This window comes from Salmo trutta, chromosome 10 (genome assembly GCF_901001165.1).
Source record: "Salmo trutta chromosome 10, fSalTru1.1, whole genome shotgun sequence".
In the NCBI taxonomy this organism is placed as follows: domain Eukaryota; kingdom Metazoa; phylum Chordata; class Actinopteri; order Salmoniformes; family Salmonidae; genus Salmo; species Salmo trutta.
In genome coordinates, this window is record NC_042966.1 from 45,516,802 (window position 1) to 45,529,439 (window position 12,638).

The window sequence follows — 12,638 nt, forward strand, 5'->3', positions numbered from 1 at the left end:
GTTGATGATATTACTAGTTTATCTAGCCTGTCCTGCGTTGCATATAATCGCCTAGGTACACGTTGCTCCAACCATAAACATCAATGCATTTCTTAAAATCAATACACAAGTATATATATTTAAACTTGCATATTTAGTTAATATTGCCTGCTAACATGAATTTCTTTTAACTAGGGAAAATGTGTCACTTCTCTTGCAAACAGAGTCAGGGTATATGCAGCAGTTTGGGCCGCCTGGCTCGTTGCGAACTGTGAAGACTATTTCTTCCGAACAAAGACAGCCGACTTCGCCAAACGGGGGATGATTTAACAAAAGCTCATTTGCGAAAAAAAGCACAATCGTTGCACGAATGTATCGAACCATAAACATCAATGCCTTTCTTAAAATCAATACACAGAAGTATATATTTTTAAACCTGCATATTTAGCTAAAAGAAATCCAGGTTAGCAGGCAATATTAACCAGGTGAAATTGTGTCATTTTGTGTTCATTGCACGCAGAGTCAGGGTATATGCAACAGTTTGGGCCGCCTGGCTCATTGCAAACTAATTTGCCAGAATTTTACGTAATTATGACATAACATTGAAGGTTGTACAACGTAACAGGAATATTTAGACTTAGGGATGCCACCCGTTAGATAAAATACGTAACGGTTCCGTGTTTCACTGACAGGAAAAAAAATTGTTTTCGAGATGATAGTTTCCGGATTCGACCATATTAATGACCTAAGGCTCGTATTTCTGTGTGTTATTATGTTATAATTAAGTCTATGATTTGATAGAGCAGTCTGACTGAGCGGTGGAAGGCAGCAGCAGGCTCGTAAGCGTTCATTCACACAGCACTTTCGTGCGTTTGCCAGCAGCCCTTCGCAATGCATTGCGCTGTTTATGACTTCAAGCCTGTCAACTCCCAAGTGCGCGCTAATAGCGTTTCAAACGTCACTCGCACTGAGACTTGGAGAAGTTGTTCCCCTTGCTCTGCATGGGTAACGCTGCTTCGAGGGTGGCTGTTGTCGATATGTTCCTGGTTCGAGCCCAGGTAGGAGCGAGGAGAGGGATGGAAGCTATACTGTTACACTGGCAATACTAAAGTGCCTATAAGAACATCCAATAGTCAAAGGTATATGAAATACAAATCGTATAGAGAAATAGTCCTATAATAACTACAACCTAAAACTTCTTACCTGGGAATATTGAAGACTCATGTTAAAAGGAACCACCAGCTTTCAAATGTTTTCATGTTCTGAGCAAGGAACTTAAACGTTAGCTTTTTTACATGGCACATATTGCACTTTTACTTTCTTCTCCAACACTTTGTTTTTGCATTATTTAAACCAAATTGAACACGTTTATTTATTTGAGGCTAAATTGATTTTATTGATGTATTATATTAAGTTAAAATAAGTGTTCATTCAGTATTGTTGTAATTGTCATTATTACAAATAAATAAAATATATATATTTTTAAAATAATAAAATATAAATAAATAATAAAAAATAATATATATATAAAAAATAAAAAATAAAAATACTAAAGAAATACAAAAACGGCCGATTAATCGGCATCGGCTTTTTTTGGTCCGCCAATAATCAGTATCGGTGTTGAAAAATCATAATCGGTCGACCTCTACTACTTTGAAGAATCTCAAATATAAAATACATGTAGATTTTTTTGGGTTACTACATGATTCCATATGTGTCATTTCCTAGTTGTGATGTCATCTTCACTATTATTCTACAATGTAGAAAATAAAGAAAACCCTTTGAATGAGCAGACGTTCTAAAACATTGGACTGCTACTGCGTGTGGCCATTAGAAATGCCAGACGGGCTCGTTTTTTTCTAACTTAATCACTATTAATGAGAATAATTAGAGAGTGCTCTCCTCCACCATTGAAGGCCTGATAAATCCTAACCCCCTCAAACCTGTGAACTTTCCTCCACATGTAAGTTTGTGGCATATTTTCAGAGATAAGACAACCAACACAAAGCTGGGTATCAGTCGAGACCTGATGAGAAGTTTGATGATATGTGCTCTAGTCTACCACGTAAAGGTACTATGGGTTTATTTACCCTGGTTGACACAGACATGCTCACAACGTAAGCCTTCTACCTGCCTTCTCCATCCTATCCCCCACCACCTTCTGCAAAATTGTTTTTAATTGCTTATCTGAAGAAGTGCAAGCTATTGTTAATCTCTCCTTGTTCACGGGCACTTTCCCCACCTCACTAAAAATTGCTATGGTGAAACCCTTTCTGAAGAAAAGGAACCTGGATTCTTCAGCTCTCAGCATCTTTTGGCTAATCTCCAGCCTTCCGTTCTTAATCAAACTTCTGGAGAAATTGGTGTTCAAACAGCTAAATAATTTAAGTGTGAAGTGTATTTTTTTTTTAATTGGTTTTCATGCCCACCACAGCACAGTCTTAGTTAAAGTGGTAAATGATCCTAGAGCCAACACAGAGACAGCCTTAGTGGTAAATGATCCTAGAGCCAACACAGAGACAGCCTTAGTGGTAAATGATCCTAGAGCCAACACAGAGACAGCCTTAGTGGTAAATGATCTTATCCTCAACAGAGAGACAGTCTTAGTTAAAGTGGTAAATGACCTTAGTTAAAGTGGTAAATGACCAGAAAAGGTCTCTGGCTGCCTGTCAATTTTAGAACATATCTGAAGATTATTATATTGGCTTTAAAATCAATCCATGATTGTTCACCCCAATACATATCAGACATGCTTTAAGTTCTGTACCCAGTAGGTCCCTCAGGTCCTCTGGCCTTTCAACTACCCCAAAGGCCAGGACCAAGAGGCACGGAGAGACAGCCTTTTAACTATCCCAAAGCCTAGGACCAAGAGGCATGGAGAGGCAGCCTTTAGTTATTATGCCCCCAGCCTTTAGTTACTATGCCCCCAGCCTTTAGTTACTATGCCCCCAGCCTTTAGTTACTATGCCCCCAGCCTTTAGTTACTATGCCCCCAGCCTCTGGAACAGCCAGAGAACCTCAGAGGGGCTGAAACTGTGGACATATTTAAAAGAGATCTTAAAACACATTTGTAGCTTTGCTTTTCATTCATTCAGTTTGTCATTCTTTTTTTATTTTTTTTTATCTTGTTTGTTGTGTAGTAAATATTTCAGCTTTTATTTTTATAGTTTATTCCTGTAAAGCACATTGTGTTGCATTGTATATCTGAAATGTGCTGTATAAATAAAACTTGATTTGATTTAGTCCCCAATCACGTGGTGTTTGTTTACAAGCACACAACGATGAGAGACCGGAGACTTGTGAGTCACTGTTGTGCAGCAGGCGCCAGGTGATCTAGTTACAGCAGGGAATTCACAACTAACTGTCTGCCAGCTACATATCCTATAAATTAACTGTCTCAAATTTGCTAAATGCTCTACAGTTGTTCATTTGGTTTGATAATTGAGCCAACAAGTCAGCCATCCAGCCAGCCCTCCATCCAGCCAGCCCTCCATCCAGTCAGCCCTCCATCCAGTCAGCCCTCCATCCAGTCATCCATCCATCCAGTCATCCATCCATCCATCCATCCATCCAGGTTCAAAAGGGATCGTTGTGTTTAATACGGAGCGTTGCTATAGCCTATATAGAATGGGTCTGTGTTTAATACGGAGCGTAGCTATAGCCTATATAGAATGGGTCTGCGTTTAATACGGAGCGTAGCTATAGCCTATATAGAATGGGTCTGCGTTTAAAACGGAGCGTAGCTATAGCCTATATAGAATGGGTCTGCATTTAATACGGAGCGTAGCTATAGCCTATATAGAATGGGTCTGTGTTTAATACGGAGCGTAGCTATAGCCTATATAGAATGGGTCTGTGTTTAATACGGAGCGTAGCTGTAGCCTATATAGAATGGGTCTGTGTTTAATACGGAGCGTAGCTATAGCCTATATAGAATGGGTCTGTGTTTAATACGGAGCGTAGCTGTAGCCTATATAGAATGGGTCTGCGTTTAAAACGGAGCGTAGCTATAGCCTATATAGAATGGGTCTGCGTTTAATACGGAGCGTAGCTATAGCCTATATAGAATGGGTCTGTGTTTAATACGGAGCGTAGCTATAGCCTATATAGAATGGGTCTGTGTTTAATACGGAGCGTAGCTGTAGCCTATATAGAATGGGTCTGTGTTTAATACGGAGCGTAGCTATAGCCTATATAGAATGGGTCTGTGTTTAATACGGAGCGTAGCTGTAGCCTATATAGAATGGGTCTGTGTTTAATACGGAGCGTAGCTATAGCCTATATAGAATGGGTCTGTGTTTTCATATATAAAGAAGGTGTTGTGGGAGTCACAGAGTCTCTACCTACCCATGTAGTCTCTCACACTCACTCACTCACTCACTCAGAGTGTTGATTAGTCATTACTGCTCTGCTTCCATCTGGCTGATTTAAATAACCTGAGCTTCATTTCACATCCATCATCTCTCAGTCAGCCCTAGACATCTTCAGCAGCCCGAAGGATTCAGGACCGGACTAATCATTTATCTTTGAAGTAGTACACATTGGACGGGAGAAATGATCTCACACAATAAGAGACAAAGAGAAAGATGATTACTGTCCAAACTGACGAGGCCTCTAATTATTCCCCACTCCTCAGAAACACACGCGGGGCCGGCGTCCCCCACAGGAGCGCGGGGGGCCGGCGTCCCCCACAGGAGCGCGGGGGGCCGGCGTCCCCCACAGGAGCGCGGGGCCGGCGTGTCCCACAGACACGGGGCCGACGTCCCACAGACACATTCAGGATGCCATGTTGAGAAGTGCCAAAATGCCTAGGTTGGAGAGACACTGGAGAGCAGAGCTCTCTATAAAATACTTGGTATTCCTATTAGCCTAGCTATATTCTGATGTGGCTGAAACAGGCCACTGTTGTCCAGTACAATCCTCAAGTGACAGGGAGGGAGGAAAGGCCAGAGGAAGAGCTTTAGGGAGTGAACAGAGGACAGGTCATTAAAGAATGATTTTGGTTCAGCATCCCTTCATCCCTCCCTAGTGTCCTTCAGAGTCCAGTGTTAAGAGATAGTAGGGAGACTGAAGAGAGGGTAGACGGAAGAGAGGGTAGACGGAAGAGAGGGTAGACGGAAGAGAGGGTAGACGGAAGAGAGGGTAGACGGAAGAGAGGGTAGCAGGAAGAGAGGGTAGCAGGAAGAGAGGGTAGAGAGGGTAGCAGGAAGAGAGGGTAGCTCTTTAGAGAACGATCATCTTTAACAGTCCCCTCACACTCTATCCCTCCCTCTATCCCTCCCTCGCCAATCAGACATTAACCTTGGCTGGAATACTGCTATGAGTCAACTGGGCCATCATTTAAAAAATATATTTTCTTTAAACAGGAAGCGTTGTAATAACAACGTTACAGTCCTCGCTGACTGACTGACTGCTTTTTCAGGCCAGAGGATAAGGGTCTCTCAGTCCACTGAGGTAAAGCGGTTGCATCAGGCCAGAGCTTGAGGGGTTATTAAGGGGTAGGTACAGGGGTGAGGAAGGGGTAGGTACAGGGGTAGTTAGAGGGGTGAGGAAGGGGTAGGTACAGGGGTGAGGAAGGGGTAGGTACAGGGGTGAGGAAGGGGTAGGTACAGGGGTAGGTACAGGGGTGAGGAAGGGGTAGGTACAGGGGAAGGTAGAGGGGTAGGTACAGGGGTGAGGAAGGGGTAGGTACAGGGGTGAGGAAGGGGTAGGTACAGGGGTGAGGAAGGGGTAGGTACAGGGGTGAGGAAGGGGTAGGTACAGGGGTGAGGAAGGGGTAGGTACAGGGGTGAGGAAGGGGTAGGTAGAGGGGTAGGTAGGTAGCTACACTGAACAAAAACACAAAGTGTTGGTCCCATGTTTCATGAGCTAAAAATAAATGAATAAAATAAATAAATATATATCAAATGTTCCATATGGACAAAAAGCGTATTTCTCTCCAGTTTTGTTCACAGATTTGTTTACATCCCTGTTAGTGAGCATTTCTCCTTTTCCAAGATAATCCATCCACCTGACAGGTGTGGCACATCAAGAAGCTGATTAAACAGAATGATCATTACACAGGTGCACCTTGTGCTGGGGGACAATAAAAGGCCACTTCAAAAATCATCCAAAACTAATCTAAAATTGATTTTGAAGCTGAAAAAAAAAAAAGTTACTTCTAGATGATTTCAACATTATGGGTTACACATTACACTTAACCAGCATGGCTACCACAGCATTCTGTAGCGATACGCCATCCCATCTGGTTTGGGCTTAGTGGGACTATTATTTGTTTTTCAACAGGACAATGACCCAAAACACACCTCCAGGCTGGGTAAGGGCTATTTGACCAAGAAGGAGAGTGATGGAGTGCTGCATCAGATGACCTGGCCTCCACAATAACCCAACCTCAACCCAATTCAGATGGTTTGGGATGAGTCAGACCGCAGAGTGAAGGAAAAGCAGCCAACAAATGCTCAGCATGTGGAAACTCCTTCAAGACCGTTGGAAAAGCATTCCAGCTGAAGCTGGTTGAGAGAACGCCAAGAGTGTACAAAGCTGTCATCAAGGCAAAGGGTGGCTACTTTGAAGAATCATGGCCCAAGCAAGTCTTCTTCTTATTGGTGTTCTTTAATGTGGCAGCTGGCACCACCATGGCCTAGCATTAGCATCGACTCCTGTGAAAGACTGATCATCCACCATGCCAGTGGATAACTATGGCCTAGCATTAGCATCGACTTCTGTGAAAGACGGATCATCCACCATGCCAGTGGATAACTACGGCCTAGCATTAGCATCGACTCCTGTGAAAGACAGATCATCCACCATGCCAGTAGATAACTATGGCCTAGCATTAGCGTCGACTCCTGTGAAAGACGCTAATCATCCAAACCTCCACCAGCTAAGCGGTGATAGAGTGTTGATGACTCGGTAATGATGTCACCCAATCCAGATGATCCCAGTGCATCACTAGATTCTTGCTCTACTATTGCTCTGACAATACCCCTTAATGACAGTGAAAACAGTTAGAATTTTTGGTAAATTTATTACAAATAAAAAAGCAAGTATTCTTTGCTATGAGACTCAAAATTGAGCTCAGGTGCATCCTGTTTCCATTGATCATCCTTGAGATGTTTCTACAACTCCGTTGGGATCACCTAAGGTAGAATTCTATTGATCGGAAATGATTTGGGAAGGCACACACCTGTCTATATAAAGGTCCCACAGTTGACAGTGCATGTCAGAGCAAAACCAAGTAACGAGGTCGAAGGAATTGTCCGTAGAGTGTAAATGTATGTTTCCTAGGGGTTAATGTAGAGCAAGTGTGAAATTCACAGCAAGATGTTTGAATGCCCTTTTCTCCTAAATCGGATTAACAACAACATCAACCTGCTCCATTGCAGCCCCGTTGATATTAATGGGGGCGTGCTTGGTCCTCCTTTTCCTGTAGTCCACAATCATCTCCTTTGTCTTGATCACGTTGAGGGAGAGGTTGTTGTCCTGGCACCACATGGCCAGGTCTCTGACCTCCTCCCTATAGGCTGTATAATCATTGTCGGTGATCAGGCCTACCACTGTTGTGTCATCTGCAAACTTAATGATGGTTTTGGAGTCGTGCTTGGTCATGCAGTCATGGGTGAACCAGGAGTACAGGAGGGGACAGAGTACGCACCCCTGAGGGACCCCCGTGTTGAGAATCAGCGTGGCAGAAGTGTTGTTACCTACCCTTACGACCAGTTGCAGAGGGAGGTGTTTATTCCCAGGGTCCTTAGCTTATTGATGCTCTTTGAGGGCACTATGGTGTTGAACGATGAGCTGTAGTCAATGAACAGCATTCTCACATAGGTGTTCCTTTTGTCCAGGTGGGAAAGGGCAGTGTGGAGTGCAATAGAGATTGCATCATCTGTGGATCTGTTAGGGCGGTATGCAAATTGGAGTGGGTCTAATGTTTATGGGATGATGGTGTTGATGTGAGCCATGACCAGCCTTTCAAAGCACTTCATGGCTACAGACGTGAGTGCTACGGGTTGGTAGTCATTTAGGCAGGTTACCTTAGTGTTCTTGGGCACAGGGACTATGGTGGTCTGCTTGAAACATGTTGGTTTTACAGACTCAATCAGGGAGAGGTTGAAAATGTCAATAGAGACACTTTCCAGTTGGTCGGCGAATGCTCGGAGTACACGTCCTGTAATCCGTCTGGCGCTGCGGCCTTGTGAATGTTGACCTGTTCAAATGGTCTAACATCGGCAACGAAGAGCATGATCACATAGTCGTCCGGAACAGCTGGTGCTTTCATGGATGCTTCAGTGTTGCTTGCCTTGTAGCGAGCATATTAGTAATTTAGCTCATCTGGTAGGCTCGCGTCACTGGGTAGCACACGGCTGGGTTTCCCTTTGTAGTCTGTAACAGTTTGGAAGCCCTGCCACATCCGACGAGTATCGGAGCTGGTGTAGTACGACTCGATCTTAGTCCTACATTGATGCTTTGCCTGTTTGATGGTTCATCGGAGGGCATTGCAGGATTTCTTATAAGTGTCCAGGTTAGTGTTTCGCTCCTTGAAAGCGGCAGCTCTTCCATTCAGCTCAGTGCGGATGATGCCTGTAATCCATGGCTTCTGGTTGGGGTATGTACGTACAGTCACTGTGGAGACGACGTCATCGATGCACTTATTGATAAAGCCAATGACTGATGTGGTGTACTCCTCAATGCCATCAGAGGAATCCCGGGAAACATATTCCAGTCTGTGCAGCAAAACAGTCCTGTAGCTTAGCATCCGTGTCATCAGACCACTTCCGTATTGAGCGAGTCACTGGTGCTTCCTGCTTTAGTTTTTGCTTCTAAGCAGGAATCAGGAGAATAGCATTATGGTCAGATTTGCCAAATGGAGGGCGAGCCTTGTGCGCGTCTCTGTGTGTGGAGTAAAGGTGGCCTAGAGTTTTTTTTTCCTCTGGTCGCACATTTAACATGCTGGTAGAAATGAGGTAAAACGGATTTAAGGTTCCCTGCATTAAAGTCCCCAGCTACTAGGAGCGCCGCCTCTGGGTGAGCCTTTTCCTGTTTGCTCATGGCCTTATACAGCTGGTTGAGTGCGGTCTTAGTGCCAGCATCGGTTTGTGGTGGTAAATAGACAGCTACAAAAAAATATAGATGAAAACAATGCGGTAAATAGTGTGGTCTGCGTCTTATCATGAGATACTCTACCTCAGGCAAGCAAAACCTTGAGACTTCCTTAATATTAGATCTCTGTTATTTAAAAATAAATTGACACAGACCACCACCCCTTGTCTTACCGGAGGCAGCTGTTCTATCTTGCTGATGGACCGAAAACCCAGCCAGCTGTATGTTATCCATGTTGTTCAGCCACGACTCGGTGAAACATAAGATATTAGTTTTTAAAGTCCCGTTGGTCGGATAGTCTTGATCGGATCTCATCCATTTTATTATCCAATGACTGCACGTTGGCAAATATGACTGATGGTAGAGGCAGGTTACCCACTCGCCGTCGGATCCTTACAAGGCACCCTGACCTACGTCCCCAATATCTCCGTCTCTTCTTCATGTGAATGATGGGGATTTGGGCCTTGTTGGGTGTCTGGAGTAAATCCTTCACGTCCAACTCGTTAAAGAAAAAAACCTTCAACTAGTTCGAGGTGAGTAATCTCTGTTCTGATTTCCAAAAGCTCTTTTTGGTTATAAGAGACAGTGGCAGCAACATTATGTACAAAATAAGTTACAAATAACGTGAAAAAACATTACACAATAGCACAATTGGATCCCGTAAAATGGCAGCCACCTCCTCCGGCGCCATCCCTGGACCCTGCTGCAAAACAACAGTGTGTGTGCGTGAGCTTATGTCCGAGTGCCAGCTGAGCCCTGTTCAGAGCATAACAGTGACAACTGAACTCAGGATGTCAGGGGCAGGAAGGAGGAAAAGATGTCAGGGGCAGGAAGGAGGAACAGATGTCAGGGGCAGGAAGGAGGAACAGATGTCAGGGGCAGGAAGGAGGAACAGATGTCAGGGGCAGGAAGGAGGAACAGATGTCAGGGGCAGGAAGGAGGAACAGATGTCAGGGGAAGGAAGGAGGAACAGATGTCAGGGGAAGGAAGGAGGAAAAGATGTCGGTGGAAGGAAGGAGGAACAGATGTCAGAGGAAGGAAGGAGGAAAATATGTCAGAGGAAAAGGTGCCAGGGGCAGGAAGGAGGAAAAGATGTCAGGGGCAGGAAGGAGGAAAAGATGTCAGTGGAAGGAAGGAGGAACAGATGTCAGAGGAAGGAAGGAGGAAAATATGTCAGAGGAAAAGGTGTCAGGGGCAGGAAGGAGGAAAATATGTCAGAGGAAAAGATGTCAGGGGCAGGAAGGAGGAAAAGATGTCAGAGGAAAAGATGTCAGGGGCAGGAAGGAGGAAAATATGTTGAAGGAAAAGATGTCAGGGGCAGCAAGGAGGAAAAGCCATTACACAGGAAACGTCTATGTCCCTTACAGATTGTTCTGTCCTTCCACCATCTTCAGGTGGCCAGTGTATAAAGGTCTGGAGTGTGTTCATTGGGGGGGGTGGCATCACTCATGTGCAATGTAATACTAGCTATACGTTAGCATTATACCATCACAGGTTTCAGCAGCTTCAATGCCTGTATTTTCCAAGACAACAACAGAGGGAACAGATTGACTAGCTAACCAGTTGGTTTGCTAGACTGTTGCTATAACATTAGCTAGCTGACTACCTGGTTAGTTACTCTTGTGGAGGTTTCACCAGCTTCACAGCTTTGCCACGAAAAGTTACTAACTTGCTAGTTAGCTTGCTACACAATTAAAACGTCCAATTTTAGGCACTAGACAACCGATTTGGCTAACTAACACTAGCTAGTTTTTTTTTTAAACGATTAAATAGCATGTAAATTACACCTCATCCAGAACTAACTACCGTTAACTAACTACAATGCTAGCTAGTAGCTAGTAGCTAGTCGCTTGTCAAGACATAATGGCTAACATGGTGGCTACTTAGCATGTGCTAACCAGTTAGCTAATGCTAATGCTAACTTAAAAACAATCATATTTATGTATTGAATAGCTATGTAGCTAGCCTGATAAAGACCATTGTATAAACCTGCCATCACAAAACATCCTTCAAAAACGTCAACATAAATATCAAAAGTTATTCACCTGCAATTCGGCGCGTTGTAACTCCCATTGTAGCTTCTCCACCTCGAAGCGGGCCCATTCGTGTTGCAGGAAGTGTAGGATCCCCGGGATACTGTACGGAGACCTGGCGGCGTCCCCCTCCGGCAGCAGTCCTTTCCCACCGCCCGCTAAAATAGAGTTGTTGTTGTTGAAGAAAACGCCGGGCCCTGCCTGTTCGTCCATGGCCTGGGCTCGGTTCAGGTCACGGACACGGAGTGATAGCTCTCCTCTTTTGTGTCGCCGATTCGTGAGTTTGTTCGCCAAGTCAAATGTACGGTGTGCAGTTAACTACTACCGTATAGTGACAGTTCTCTCTCTGTTTCTCTCTCTCTGTTTCTCTCTCTCTGTTTCTCTCTCTCTGTTTCTCTCTCTCTGTTTCTCTCTCTCTGTTTCTCTAACCTTCTCTCTCTGTTTCTCTAACCTTCTCTCTCTGTTTCTCTCTGTTTCTCTCTCTCTCTCTCTGTTTCTCTCTCTCTCTCTGTTTCTCTCTCTCTCTCTGTTTCTCTCTCGACTGGGCTTTCTGACAGCTGGCTGTCATTGACTGACGTCGGAAAACATCACGCCCACACCATGTATGGATGTGGATGTAGTCAGAAAAAAACACAAGACCACAAGGGGACACATCAATACACTGGGTGGACAAAACATTAGGAACACCTTCTCTTTCCATGACACAGGCTGACCAGGTGAATCCAGGTGAAAGCAGATGGTCCCTTATTGATGTCACTTGTTAAATCCATTTCAATCAGTGTAGATGAAGGGGAGGAGACAGGTTCAAAACCTCCCTAAGGTAGATGTCCACGCCCACGCAGGAATTACATTTACATAATAAAAACATTCCCATACAAATCCGTCAATTTACGATATCTGTATTTTTATCTATTGATTTGATTGATCTGTTTTGCTCTAGGACGCCCACATGCCTCACAAGACGAGTCTGAAAGTCTCCTGTAACTGTCAGAAAAATGAATAGAAGTTAAAGGTTGCTGGATCGAATCCCCGAGCTGACAAGGTAAAAATCTGTCGTTCTGCCCACAAGCAAGGCAGTAAATCCACTGTTCTCTGGGATGAAGGCAGCCCCCCCCGTACCTCTCTGATTCAGAGGGGGTTGGGCTCCCGAGTGGTGCAGCGGTCTAAGACACTGCATCTCAGTGCAAGAGGCACCACTGCAGTCCCTGGTTCAAATCCAGGCTGCATCACATCTGGCTGTGATTGGGAGTCCCATAGTGTGGTGCACAATTGGCCCAGCGTTGTCCAGGTCTGTCTGGGGTTGGCTGTCATTGTAAATAAGAATTTGTTGTTAATTGACTTGCCCAGTTAAATAAAGGTTCAAATAAAAAAAATGTGGAAGACACATTTCAGTTGAAGGTATTCAGTTGTACAACTGACTAGGTACCCCTGTTTCCTGTATATGTGGAGACTGTTTAGTGCCAAAAATAAGGGGTTAAATATATATGTTTCCTGATCTTTCTTAAATCTCTCAGACATAGGACAGGC

The 12,638-nt window shown here is 44.3% G+C and overlaps 1 protein-coding gene across 2 annotated transcripts in view; it reads right to left on the reverse strand.

Moving 5' to 3' along the window:
• LOC115201768 (striatin) overlaps positions 1 to 11,523 on the reverse strand; it is a 56,928-nt gene extending 45,405 nt beyond the window's left edge. For both annotated transcript variants that reach the window (XM_029765657.1, XM_029765656.1), the window contains exon 1: positions 11,124 to 11,523. In XM_029765657.1, the coding sequence (XP_029621517.1) occupies positions 11,124 to 11,324 (201 nt within the window). In that variant the 5' untranslated portion in view covers positions 11,325 to 11,523. The remainder of the gene's footprint in view (positions 1 to 11,123) is intronic.
• Positions 11,524 to 12,638: the final 1,115 nt, after the last annotated feature.